Raw genomic sequence first — 14,683 nt, forward strand, 5'->3', positions numbered from 1 at the left:
CTGGTGGAGGAAGAACCCTGGAAAACCCAGGGAAGAACCACCGACCCACGAGAAGCTACTGGCAGGCTTTCCCACGTACCCACGCTAGCCGAGCCTTGGACTAGAACCCACGCAGACAGAGGTGAGATGGCAGTGATCCGGAACGGTGAGCGCTTTAAACCACTCGGCCACTCGGGGCCCGAGGCAACTTGCGATAAGAGCTATCTTTCCAGTTGCAGGTCTTACGCAAATATTTAAATTTATTCTGTATCATAAAAATAAAAAAAGTTATTTCAGATTATACAATATAAGATATGGCAACGAAATCTTTGCAAAGATAAAACACATGTTGTGCTGTGCTTCGATGAACTTATATAACCTCTTGAAATCGTCCACCCCCACCCCCCAAAAAATGGGGGCATGCATGGTACGTGAAGTACCATTTTATATACAATGAAAAGAAAATTTATAATCTGATAACTTATTTGATGTCATTGCTAAAGTACAGTACTATAAATATCTGCGAAGACTGGGAGCATTAAAAAAACTCGAAGGCTCTGCAGAACGATAAAGTAAATAGAAACAAAGAAACGAAAACGGTATTATTTTCTTTCAGCTATATTTTGACAGATAAACCAGGAAACTGCACTGCATTAGTTGCGTCATATAAAAAGCGCATGGTCGCAACTTTGCTAAACCTTTACTTTGAAAGGTAGTTCACAATGTGGCAATTATATTTTTCGATATAGTGATTACCGTAGGAATGAAATGAAGAAGGACACGACAAACTATCCCATCCTAAAGTTAATCCACACCTGTTCATTGTAATTTAAAAGAAAAAGAAAAGAAAAATGTACGTGTCATGAATATTATTATAAAGTTTTCTATTTTTTCGTCTAGAAACTTAATCCCAATTGTTTCTCATTACAGGAAGGAAAAGACGCTTTTCCATCTGATAGGACTGGAAAAATAATTCCCTCCAAACACACTTTTACTGAGACATGGAAGGTGATGATGTTCTTATTGGTTTATGAAATGATTAATCATGTAGTTCATTTAATAAACGTATTAGTTCTATTTTATTTAACTTATTTTTATATGTTTTATCAGGCTGTTTTTCATCCAATGCAAATAATTACTTTTTAACCATTTGTCCCTCAGCATTTGTAACATTTCGGTTTGCTTACGACTATGCGACTACGATAAGAATATTGAACTCGTTCCTTTCTTTTTGAACTCTCAGAACCCAGATTGAAGAAGAATATAAACATCAGCAGTACGGTAAATGTATTAAATTAGGTATATTCGCCCTAACTACCATAATACATTTTACAATCAGTCGAGGTGGATCTTATTTTAAATTAGTTTTTGTTCCTTCTTTCTTATTCTATGCATTCTTGTTTATCTACAGGCAATGGAAGCTCTGGTTGATAAGGGACTGGTAAAGGCCATCGGAGTGTCCAACTTCAGTATTAAACAACTCCAGGATATTCTTACCATGAAGGGCGTGAAACACAAACCTGTATACAATCAGGTAGCTAGACTTATCTGTACCAATAAAACAAAGAGAGGTCATTTCTTGATTATCTTTGGGTTATGTAGAAATTAAAGACAATAGTCACAGATAAAACGTGACGATCTTTAAATCAGGCGTTTACGCTAAACATGGATTCTGAAATGAACGTTCAGAAGGAAGGGTGGCACGAATTTGTTACAAGGTGGTTCTGAGTGTGTGTGGGTTATATTTTCTTCAGATTAAACTCCTCGTCAACATCGAATAACAAATATTTAAAACTTTACGAGATCCAAATCCTGTTTTTTTTCACATTTGCAGTACATAATTACTGAAGTCTATTTAGGGATCCGAAAAACATTAAAAGTCATCTGAACAAGGTATACGCTCGTTCAAACGAGCTTTGTAGTCGTTTGATTGAATTTAAATTTTGTTTGACCGATTTTTACAACTTATTTGAACTAGTAATACAATTAGTCATACGATTTAAAATATCCTTTTAGCGAGTTTGGATCGGTTCATTAAGTTTAATATTGTTTTGAAAACTTTAAACATACATTTGAGAGACTGTTTATAGACGTTGGCACGATAATATAACTCGTTCAGAAAACTGTATAACTCGTTTTTAAAAAGATTTTTAGTCAATTATAAATTCGTTTGCGGGAGACTATAAATCGTTTGAATGAGATTTTTACTTGCTTCAACAAGTTTTTGAGCAACTTCAGATCTCATTTGAACGAGTTAATAATTCGCTTGAACAAGTTTAAATCACCTTAAGCGAACTCGTTCAAACTAGTTTTCGAGTCTCTCAGACAAGTGAGAATTTTGTCCGAATGAGATTCGAAATAGTAGAATCTAGTCACAAACCTTCTCAAATAATTTGCTAAACATTTAGACCAGTTTAAAATTCATTTAAAGTAAACATAATTTCGTGTCAAACGAGATTTTAAGCCATGCCATTGAATTCAGAACTGGTTCGAATAAGTGTTTAAAAAGTCGTTCAAATGACATTTAAACTAGTTTAAAAGAGATTTCAAGTTTTTCAAAGTTCTTAACTCGTTCAAACTACTCACAAAGTTATTAAAACGATTTCAAAACTTGTCGAAACGAGTTATAAGCTCATTCAAAAGACATCTAATTTTTGGGAGATGTCCAAAATTGGTTTCCGTACAAATGTGCTAACAAATTTCACAAAAAGCCATATGGACATAGGTTGTGTACACAAACTGGCGGAACAGAATTACCGATATGGAACAAAACATCAAACATAGATGGACACCCACTTCAGTCAGACACCCAGCTTTATTTGTTCCACTGATATGCCATCTGCAGCACGACGTGTTTCTGTAGCTGAGCGGCACATTCCAATACGAATATCTAAAAATCATATATCCACTTTCCTACATGAAGATCTGAGAGCGACCGCTTAGGGGTCTTGTTCTGGTGACCTATTTTTATTACCATAATCGCTAATTTTATCATCCAATCAGATGAAAACTTATAACTTCGCATTTGGGAGACTGAGGGGTGTGGCTGAAGAGCTGCAATGCGTGCAGAACGATTTGATTCACTCGCTGAATTTTGAAAGCTGCACTGCTAATGGCTATATTCAAATATTGCCAGAACATGACCCATAAGCAGTCGGTGTCAGATCTTCATATGGGACAGCGGAGTTCTAATTTTAATCAGATTGGCCATATTCATACTGTGACGACATAATCAACGAGGCATCGCTGGTGTGTGGGGCATGGCGGAATGCGGTACAGTGGATCATACTGTTTAGCGTATCGGACTGTACCCAATGATCCCGGCATCCTGAATAAAAGATAGAACTTCAGAGAAAAGCAAATACGCTAATCATGGCCGACAAAAATTGAGATTAGTACCAGACATTATTACACTGCAGTAAGTGCGTCTGGAGAATATATTCTTATATATTCACATATATTCGAAACCTTTATATCACAAAGTGAAAAGATTTATCACAAGAGAATACAATAATATATCCATTTAAATGCGAGTATGATAGTAGCTGTCCTACGATTGTTTTAATTTCGTCTTGAAGTAAATTAAGCTCCTTTATACGGGACGATTTATAAAATAAATAAAAAAAACTGCTAAACTGCTGTACACTTTCTTCAGTAGCTGAGTTTAATTCTTGTGTTAATTTTGAAGCCTTTATGTTTTAGGTTGAAATCACCCCTTACTGCACCAATGAAAAGCTTCTTCAGTTCTGCAAGGCTAAAGATATTGCGGTGGTGGGTTACGCACCGCTTGGATCCCAAACCCGACCTTGGTATGCACATGCAAAACAAAAATGCTACGTGAAAATAATTAAGATTGTCTATAAATATGTTCAGAATGAGGAAGCTGTTATCTATTGTGCATTTTGATATTGCAAATGTTCATCACTGATTACTAAAATAGTGTGCTTGCTTATTAGTATACGCATTGAAATTTGTAATGTTAATGAGGCAATAATCTTTAAACTGTTTATAAACGGCATTCTGGGTAATGTGGACTACATTTACAAAACCAAGCGTAATAATCGTAGCAGTGAAGAAGAATGCTTTAATCAATTTTGCTCCTAAAACATCAAAATCTAAATACTCAGAGGCTATTTATCGAAAGAGATTCTAAATTTGATTTATTTGATACATCAACTCTCTCTCTCTCTCTCTCTCTCTCTCTCTCTCTCTATATATATATATATATATTGTGTGTGTGTGTGTATGTGATTTTTACCCATGAAGACTTAACATTATCATACTGGCTAGATACTATTTAATCCTTATTCTAAGGAGATTTGAACTCAGGTCCGCGGGTTGCGTTACCCATCACCTTCCGCTCTGTTTAGTTTAAATTTGTAATTCTCGATACTAAACCGTGGTATATGTTGTAGGAATCCGAAGCGGCTATACTTAGATGAGAATTAAGTACTGGGTCGGTATGCATGTGTGCTTGCTACGCACGAATGCATACACCAGCGACACTGTAGCATCATTTTTTAAAACAATATTTATATCCTTTTTGTAATTACAGGGCTAGCCCAGATGACCCAGTTCTTCTAGAAGATCCATTAGTGGTAAAAATAGCTGAAAAGTACAAAAAGTCTCCAGCTCAGGTATTAATGCTGTTCGTTTATGTCTGTCTATGTGTCTGACATAAGTAATTGTGTCAAATTGTAACGTCAAAATACCGTTTTTAGCATTTGAGATCAAAATCGTGAAGAAATAATTATTACAATGGATACAATTAACTGATAAAAATGGAGACAGTGGAATGATACATTAATTTAGTATGAGCATGGGTAGTTTCGTATCTTTTCTATTTATAGCTTATTCAAACTGTGTTGGCAAATTTGTATGCAACGGTTTCTTTAAACAATGCTTATAATTTTGCACACACATACACATTACACACAGATGCACACAGACTTCGACCTGTACTTGAGAGTAAAGTTGAATGTTACTTATAGGTTGAGATATTGAATATAAAATAGTCAGTTAAAAGTGCATGTATATTCTATTTTATAGACTGAACCCTAGCTGTTAATTAAACACTATTTTTGTGTATGATGGAGAGAGAGAGAGAGAGAGAGAGAGAGAGAGAGAGAGAGAGAGAGAGACGGGATAAGGGTGATTGTATCTCTAACTGCGGAATAGAAGGAACCGAACATGAGCGTTATGTACATAAAATGACAAAACAGTGTTTCAAATTCTGTTTAGCAATTTATGTTTTAATGCAGTCGGTAAAAACGATCTAATGAAATATCCTAATCTAACTAGGTATGTTATGTACATTTGATTTATTTGACGGCCATACTAGTCGTGGTCTCGGCATACAATCCATATATATATATGTGTGTGTATGTGTGTGTGTGTGTGCCTTGCATTTACTACACATATATTGTAGTCGTACATGGTCGAATGGATGCACACCGTTTTAAATGAAATATCATAATTGACAAACGTTTATGTTGTAGTTGAATACAGCGTAAGTAGTAAAGGGGGGCACTTTACGGACAATGGGAATTAGCATTACAAGACCCCTTGGGGCACTTTACGGACAATGGAAAATTAACATGGAGAAAAATCGTGGGGCACTTTACGGACAAGGGGAATTAACATGGCAATAAATCGTGGGTAACTCTACGGACAAGGGGAATTTAACATGGCAATAAATCGTGGGTCACTCTACGGACAAGGGGAATTTAACATGGGATTTTTTTCTTTAAATTTTTGAAAAAAGGGGTAGGCAATGGAAAGGCTATCTCTTTTCGAGAAATATGGCTGGCCCTGAAAAGGGCCTTTGGTTTATGTTAATATGCCCTTAACATAGAGGGCATTTGCGACATCTTCTTTTCCTCAAACTTCGTCTTACAGCAGGGCCATACATCAGAGTCCTCTTGAGGCAACCTTGTCTCTCTATATAGACTCTTCTTATCCACAGGCTGCTGTTGGTCCTGTGGACAACGGTCCACTTGGATCGGACATACATGAGCATGTCCGTCCTGAACATCATTGTTGACACAAGGGTTGAAGATTCAACGTCTGTCCACATGTTGAGGCTCCGAGAATAGGTGAATCAATGCAGTGAACGGCGCTTATTTATAGGGACAGGAAGGATTGAAACGGATTGAGTTCATTCACCAATCCGAACACGCGTTACAGAATTCAGTCAGCCCGCATCCAATCGTAAGAGTGCAGTCTGTGACGTCACGTAGTCTATATAGATTCGCTAGCGCTTGTGTGCAGTCAATCTATGCGACAGTGATTCAACATGACGGAAACTCAGAAAACGATCCATTGGGGTGCACCAGCAGGAGAGACTGCCCAAGGGAACTCGGACTTACTTTCAGAAGAGGTGAATTGGGATTTTGTGGATTTTCTCTCCTCGCAAGAATTTGTTCCGGAACCTTCGTTACCTTCTTCATTACCGCAAGTGGAGAATTTTAGACAGAGACAGAAAGAAGAATTGGAGAAATTTATACAACGACAAAAGGAAGCCGAACAAGTTTTTCTCCTACAGCAACAGCAGCAAGAAGAAGAGGTAAGAAAAAAACAACAGCAGCAACAGCAAGAAGAAGTAGTAGCAGCAAAGAAACAAGAGGGTGAAAATCAAACGGTCACGGTACTGTTGGACATTTTAGCGGAGTTAAGAAGTCTGAAACAAATGTATCAGACTTCTTTATCACGACCGAAGAGAATACGACCTTCCCGAGCTAAACATGTCAACCCTGTGACTAAGCCTACCGTACCACCCTTAGTGATTTCAACCCAATCATTATCATCATCATTACGCAGTCCAGAAGTAGGCCTTGGCCGTGGCAAAGGCTTAAGGCAGTTAAAATTGATTGCTTAAACTCACCCCTGCACCATAAAGAAAAAAAGGCCCTTTTCAGGGCCACCCACATTTCTCGAAAAGAAATACAATTTCAATTTGCCAATAACTCAAAAAAACTCACCCATGTTACCCTTATAGTACGTGTCTGTGTATGAGTGCGTGAGTGTAGCTTCTTATTTTAAAATCAAAACTCAAAGACTCTTACCTTATATCATTCATTTATTCTTTTCTCCATTTTTTACAATCCAATTCACAATTCACAACACAACACTTTAATAAAAAGTTCACTGATTTCTTCTGTCTCCTTGTTTAGTCTCTCTGTTTTTTGAATTTCTTCACCGTCACACTCTTTTCCTCTTCTTCCTCCTCGCTTTCTTCCCTTCTTCTTTTTTTCTCCTGTTTCTTTTTCTTCACCTGTCTTCTTTCTTCCTCAGAAGAATCCCTCTCTTCCTCTGAAGAATCCCTCTCTTCTTCTGAAGAATTCCTCTTTTCTTCTGACTCCTCTTGTTTCTTTTTTGGGCAATCTGGAGACCAATGTCCTTTTTCTTTACAATAATAACAGGTATCTTGACTTTTGTCTTTTTTATCCCCTGTTTTTTTTCTTTTTTGACGGTCTGGACACTCTGAAGACCAATGCCCTTTCTTCTGACAGATATAGCAAGTATCTTGACTTTTATCTCTAAAGGAAGGAGAGTAGTCCGTAGGCTGGTCTGAAGAGAATTTTCTAATGACCCCTCGCAAAGCTCTGACGAAACGTTCCATCTGGTCAGTCTCTTCCATCGTTGTGTTCGGCTTGAGAGTGAAATGAATAGTGAAAGGACAAGACACACACCCTTTTATATACGCTGGTCTGCTATGACTATAAAGTAGTTTATGGTGTTTGAACTTGAGTCATTTGACTTTTTGCTTTCAAGATGAAACGATCCCATTCATTCGAGAAGAAAGAAGAAGAAAGTAAGAGGCAGAAACGTGATCTATCGCCTCGTACCAGGGCTGAAATCTTGGCACAAATTCATGCCAGTGATTTTGAAGAGGACATGAGTGAACCAGAATCCGAACCCTCTAAACCAAGTTCACCACCCTTTGTCAACCCTGAAAAGTACTATTCCATTCGAGAGACGGAAAAGCGCTCCTCTAGAAAATTTAGAACCACGGCTTACAAATACACGGTGAAGTTTAAAGATTTCAAGGCTGAAGTGCCGTTAGAGAAAGCAGAAGTGTTCATCACTGAGGTGTGGGATTCTTTGCTCACTGCACTCAAGCGACAATGTCAACCCAAAGAAGACGATCGCTTGAGACTTTCCATACAACACGACGGTTTGAAATCCCCTGTTTGGATCGAGTTTAGCACCCCTGCAGAATTGACTGCTTCCAAAGTCATGGACAAGATTCAACACGTACAACAATCTAATGATCAGTTTGACATCACCGATGGTAAAGCCACACTGGACATGACCCACGTCTCTCCTCCTCAAGGGACAGGACGCAAAAAGATGTTATTGGTGGACGACCTTCGCAACACCAAAAAGAGTCTCGTCCGAATTGACAACCCTCATGACCAGATGTGCTTAGCCCGTGCCATCGTGGTGGGACGAACCTATGCCAACAAGAACGACACGGTAGAATGGAAAAGAACCTGGGACACTATTCAACGTTCCGACCGAGCCAAACAACGAAACGAAGCAGAACTCCTGTTACAACAAGCCGGACTGTCCAAAGACACACCCTGTGGCATTCCTGAGATGCAAAAATTGCAAGATACCCTAGCTCCACGCTACACCTTGAAAGTGCACCCTCAAGAAGTGCGCGGACCTCTGTTGTTTCGAGGCCAAGACTTTAAGGACGGAAAATACATTCATCTTTATCATCACGATGACCATTTCGATACCATTACCAGTATCACCGGATTCCTGAAATACAGTTATTACTGTGAGAAATGTGACCATGGTTATAACAATCGAGAGCAACACAAGCATTGCGGATGGAAATGCACAGGATGTTTGGCCTCTTCACCCTGTCTGAGCGAAGAACCAGTGCCTTGTTCAACTTGTCTGCGCACGTTTGTCAGCCCTACCTGTTACCAACAACATTTGAAGACGCAAGGTTCACAGAAGAAATGCGCTTGTCAACTGCTGAGATTGTGCTCTACGTGTGAACAAGTCATACGTACCAATAATACCAAGGCACACGTATGTTCAGGAAAGAAAAAATGTCACATTTGTCACCACATCGTGGACTTGGAACACCAATGTTACGTGCAAAAATACCAACCCCCACCAGAGAAAGAGGACGGTCACAAGAAGAAAGGCAATTTCATCTTTTTCGATTTCGAATGCATGCAAGAGACCGGCATTCACATTCCTAATTTCTGCGTGGCTCATCGAGCGTGCGAGAAGTGCATTCAAGAACCTATCTTCAGTCATTGCCCTCACTGCAGCAAGATACCCGGAGGACGTGAAAAAATCTTTCGGGGGCCAAACACGTTAGCCGATTTTGCCCAATGGGTCTTAGACCCCGTCGACAAGACGTGGAGCCAAGAGGACATCGAACGTTACGGAGATTGTCATCGTCATGCCACGGTGATGGCTCACAATTTCTCCGGATACGATGGACAGTTTCTTTTGAGGTACTATACGGAACAAGGCACCGAGTGTCCTAAAGTGACTTTGAACGGAGCCAAAATCATTTTCATGCAAGTGGGACAAGTACAGTTTAAAGATTCGATGAGCTATTTGGCCATGCCTTTGAGTCGAATGCCTAAAACGTTTGGAATGACAGAAATGGCTAAAGGGTACTTTCCACACTTTTTCAATACGGAAGCCAATCAACACGCCGTTCTACCCCATTTACCTGAGGCTCACTATTACGACCCCGACAACATGCGTACCGAACAACGAGAAGCTTTCTACGCTTGGTATCAGGCTCACGCCTCTGACCCCTTCGACTTTCAGGAAGAAATGTTAAAGTACTGTCGTTCCGACGTGGACATTTTACGGCGTTGCTGTGGAAAATTTCGAGAACTGTTCATGGAACACGGAGGGGTCGATCCTTTGAAAGAAGCTTGCACCATTGCCAAAGCGTGTTCCTTAGTGTATCGACAACGATTCATGCCTGAAAACACCGTGGCTGTCATCAGTCCTCAAACGACCCACTTTGTCAAACGTCAATACTCGGTCAAAGCCCTACGTTGGTTACATTACTTGTGCGACAAGGAAGACAAGTGGATTCAGCATGCCCGCAACGGAGGAGGCGAAAAGACCATCGGAACGTATTCGGTCGATGGTTGGGACTTAGAAAACCCCAAGATCGTGTACGAGTTTAACGGTTGCTTATTTCACGGATGTCCCGTCTGTTACCCTGACCGTGACACTAAAAATCAGTTTTTGCAACGAACCATGGAAGACTTGTACCAGGACACTTGTCAGCGACGCCTAAAGTTAGAACAGCAAGGATACCAAGTGGTGGAAATGTGGGAACACGAGTACGATCACCGTATGAAAACCGATCCCGAGTTTAAACGCCTCGTGGAAAGTTACCAGTTCATGGACCCGCTGAACCCGAGGGATAGTTTGTACGGAGGAAGGACCAATGCCACCTGTTTGCTGTACCAAGCCGACGAAGAGAAAGGAGAAGAAATCAAATATTTGGACGTGTGTTCGCTGTATCCCTACGTGTGTAAATATTGTCGCTTTCCTGTAGGGCACCCGCAATTGCTGACGGAACACATCGACCTGAAAAACATTCGACAATACGAAGGCTTGATCAAGTGCAAAGTTTTGCCTCCCACGAACCTATACCATCCCGTCTTACCTCACCATTGTCAAGGCAAACTGATGTTTCCCTTGTGCCGTACTTGTGCCGAAACGTGCAACCAAGACCAACCTTGTCAGCACAGCCAGGAAGAACGGGCCTTGACGGGAACCTGGGTCAGCGTAGAATTGTTCAAAGCTCTGGACATGGGATACCAACTGTTAGAAGTGTACGAAATTTGCCACTTTCCCAAGACACAACAATACCGCAAGGGTGACCCTACTCAGAAAGGCATTTTCGCCGACTACGTGGATGCCTTTTTGAAACTGAAACAAGAAGCCAGCGGCTATCCTTCCTGGTGTCACACTCCCGAAGACCAAATACAATTCAAAGAGAAATACTACGAACAAGAAGGCATCACTTTAGACCACATCGAGAAAAACGAAGGCAGGCGATCGTTTGCCAAAGTGATGTTAAATTGCTTGTGGGGTAAAATGGCACAACGACCGTGTTTACCCAAGACGGAATATTTGACAGAACCTTCCCGCTACTTCCAGATGATTCACGACAAAACCAAATACATGAAACACGTGGACGTCGTTCGAGAGAATTTGATCTTGGTCAATTACGAAGAAGATCTGGACTTTGTACAAGACGACCCTTTTGGAAATGTCATCATTGCTGCTTACGTGACAGCCCATGCTCGCTTAAAATTGTACGAAGCTTTAGAACTGTTAGAAGAACGTGTCCTGTACTTTGACACAGACAGTTGCATTTACATCCATCACCCGATTCAACATCACCCTAACATCGAAGGAGACCGTTTAGGAGCCTGGACAGACGAGCATCCCGACGACAAGATTCTAAGTTTCGTCAGTGGCGGTCCCAAAAATTACGGCTACGAATACCGGGACAAACAAGGAGAAGTGCACACGACGTGCAAAGTGAAAGGACTGACTCTGAATTATCGTACCAGTCGAGTGGTCAACTTTGGAGTATTGAAAGAAGCCTTGCAATCTGGAGAGGATGGAAACTTTAAAGTGACCACTCACCAACCGAACAAGATTGTACGTTTACCCACTCACCACATCGTCAGTCGGCCCTTGGAAAAAGTCTATCAAATCGTGTACCAGAAGCGAGTTCGACTTCCCAATCATTTCACCTTACCGTACGGTCACGTCGGTATTGGTCTGTATATAAAAAGGAACCCTAGGTAAAATCGATAGTTCATTGTGACTACCAAGACCGAGCGAACAAGATGAATACTTTCAGAGAAACACAGAACAAGTTGTTTAGAAGGGCACAATTCAAGTGTGAGGCTTCGGAAGTGGAATGCGATTGTGAGCCTTGCGATGGGTACGATGCTGTACCTTGTGACCTGAGCGATGCCGTAAAGCATCATGGGAACTTTAGTGCCCCTACCCCTGTCATGGAAAGTGATGCTGTGCGTGTCAAACCTGTGGGATGCGAAAGCGATGCTGCTCGTCCTCTTGGACATTTTACTGGGTTTCGTTTTAAAGGGGAATGTCCACCTTCACGTTTACCTCCCTACGGATGTCATCCAGCCCTGAGCAAACTCCTACCCATGTCACTCAACCCTCATCGAAACGAACCTGTGAAAGACGAATATTCGTTCCCTGTGCGTTTGTCGGAATACTGCGACTTTGAAAATCGTCTTCAATCGTTCAAAGGAAAATGGCCAAAGTATCTGGGAGGACCGACCCCCGAAGAATTAGCCAGAGCCGGATTTTTCTACTTGGGCGAAGGAGATAAAGTCAAGTGCTTCAGTTGCGGTGTGTCACTTCACCACTGGGAACCGCAAGATTCGGCCTACGTTGAACATGCTCGATGGTCACCGAATTGTCATTACTTATCCTTAGTGGGACCGAGACATTGAAGTAACTTCTTACCATAATAATCTGTTCATGGATACTTTACAAGAGAACATTCGTGCTTTGCCTGTGGAGTTGAGAGAACGCATTTACCGAGAGCTGGTCAAAATACAAGTGAAACGTAAAGAACAATTGCATCCGTTACGTCACCGGTGTTTGAACCACTGGTACCTGAAGGCTATACAAGGACTGATTCAATTGAAAGTGTTCCATTGGACAGACATTGATCAACGATCCTCTAGTTTTAGAAAGGATTGGTTTGGTATGGACGATTGTAGTTACATCATTGTAAACGTACTGCATCGAATTCCAGAGGAAGAGTTAACGAATTACCAACATTTTGAACACAATGTCAACTTAGTGAAAGAGGAAACTTCTGAACGAATTGTAATGTGTAGATTAGTGACTCAACGATTTAAATTCGACACTGAAGTGAAACCATGTTTGTGCAAAGAGTACATTTCTTGTGTCAGACCAAAGAGGATTTAGTATGACCTATTCATGGATACTTTACAAGAGAACATTCGTGCTTTGCCTGTGGAGTTGAGAGAACGCATTTACCGAGAGCTGGTCAAAATACAAGTGAAAGGTAAAGAACAATTGCATCCGTTACGTCACCAGATCTTTAACCACTGGTACCTGAAGGGTATAAGAGAACTGATTCGTCAGAAATTGTTTCAGTGGTCAGACCTTGTTCAATACTTCCAGGCCCCCGATGATTCACGTGTTGATCATTTTGGTTACTTCGAGATTCACCTAGAGCAACCCATTGAGGAAGACGAGGTAAAGGATTACCAACATATTTTACGTGGAATCTACTTAGCGGAAGAGGAAACTTCTAATCGAACTCTGACGTTTCGGTTACAGTATGCAAGATTTACATTACCCACTGGAAAACGAACATCACTGGCTAGAAAGTACGTGTATTCTTTTCGAAACAAAGAGACTATAAAAACAGGCAGCTATGCCACGACTTATGTCGTATGTAATCCAACAGATTCCGTGGAAGGAACTCAATGACCATATTCAAACCGTGGATCATTACCATCGATTATTGCAAGAACTGTATCCATTCAATTTGGGACGACAAGTGGTGTGTGTCTTAGTGACTTGTTTTCTGGGATTTCGTTTACCAGCCGATTCTTTGTGGACTCTTTACGATCAGTACTTACCACCTCCATGGCCTTAAATGGTCACGAAAAACTCCTTTTGCTCAAAGCCTTGCGGTTTCATCTGGATACTTCTCGACCTCAACAGGAAAAAAAGATTCGTCAACTTTTAGCTACCCAAGACGTGTATGACGATGTGTGTGTAGCTTGTGACTTACACCCTCATTGGACAGATGTTCGTGACTGGAAAAAAGGGGGTTTTGAGGCTTGGACCCAAGAAGTGGCCCAGTATGCACAAGAGTTGTTCAAGGAAAAAAGTTACTTTTCAACCTGTGTTAGTGACGGTGCCAGAAGAACCCGTCACCGAGAACAACCACTCGCTTCAGGACAGGACTGTCATGGACATTCCTGAAAGGTCATTCCGGGAGGACACTTGTGTGACAATACCTCATGTAGAGACTGTAAGAACATTACACACTGTCCCTAGGACATCTTGGTTAACCAAAACATGTTGTACAGACACTTGTTTATATTCCACTTTGATCGCTTTGCTGTGTTTTATATTCCTGTACATCACTATTTGGGTTGTATGTATTTTTGTCTTTCGTGTTCATATTTGAAACATTCAATAAACGTGTTCTGAAAAAGTATATAAACTCTTGTCTTGTTTGTTTTTCGTGTCACAAGTGACATTTCTCACACCATGGCTACCTCTACTGTCTCTGCTCCCTCTTCCTCTACTGTCAAAGTCATCGACGAACACTTAGATCGTGCCAGTTGGGAGGCTTTGTATCTTCGCCATCCCTTTAACATGCTCATTGCTGGACCTAGCGGTTCAGGCAAAACCGAATTCGTCAAACGTTTGATCGAACATAAACATCATTTGATCGATCGGCCCCCTCAACGAATCGTGTGGTGTTACAAAGAGTGGCAATCGGCGTACAGCCTCTTGCGAGAAAGTCAAGGCGATTCCATCGTGTTTGTGGAAGGCATTCCTAAAGAAGACGACGGCATCGTCTCTGACTCCCGTCTAACCCATTTGGTCATTTTCGACGACATGTTAGGAGAAGACGAAGAAGAAATTAAATTGTGGT

The 14,683-nt window shown here is 40.9% G+C and overlaps 1 protein-coding gene across 1 annotated transcript in view; it reads left to right on the forward strand.

Moving 5' to 3' along the window:
- The window catches only part of LOC149798476 (aldo-keto reductase family 1 member B7-like), a 43,412-nt gene that overhangs the window by 10,037 nt on the left and 18,692 nt on the right, over nucleotides 1-14,683 (forward strand). The window contains exons 4-7 of the mRNA XM_089963677.1: nucleotides 910-987; nucleotides 1,391-1,513; nucleotides 3,682-3,788; nucleotides 4,535-4,616. Coding sequence (XP_089819803.1) covers nucleotides 910-987; nucleotides 1,391-1,513; nucleotides 3,682-3,788; nucleotides 4,535-4,616 — 390 coding nt within the window. The remainder of the gene's footprint in view (nucleotides 1-909; nucleotides 988-1,390; nucleotides 1,514-3,681; nucleotides 3,789-4,534; nucleotides 4,617-14,683) is intronic.

Source organism: Sinohyriopsis cumingii, chromosome 6 (assembly GCF_028554795.1).
Source record: "Sinohyriopsis cumingii isolate HCF-2022 chromosome 6, ASM2855479v2, whole genome shotgun sequence".
NCBI classification, from domain to species: domain Eukaryota; kingdom Metazoa; phylum Mollusca; class Bivalvia; order Unionida; family Unionidae; genus Sinohyriopsis; species Sinohyriopsis cumingii.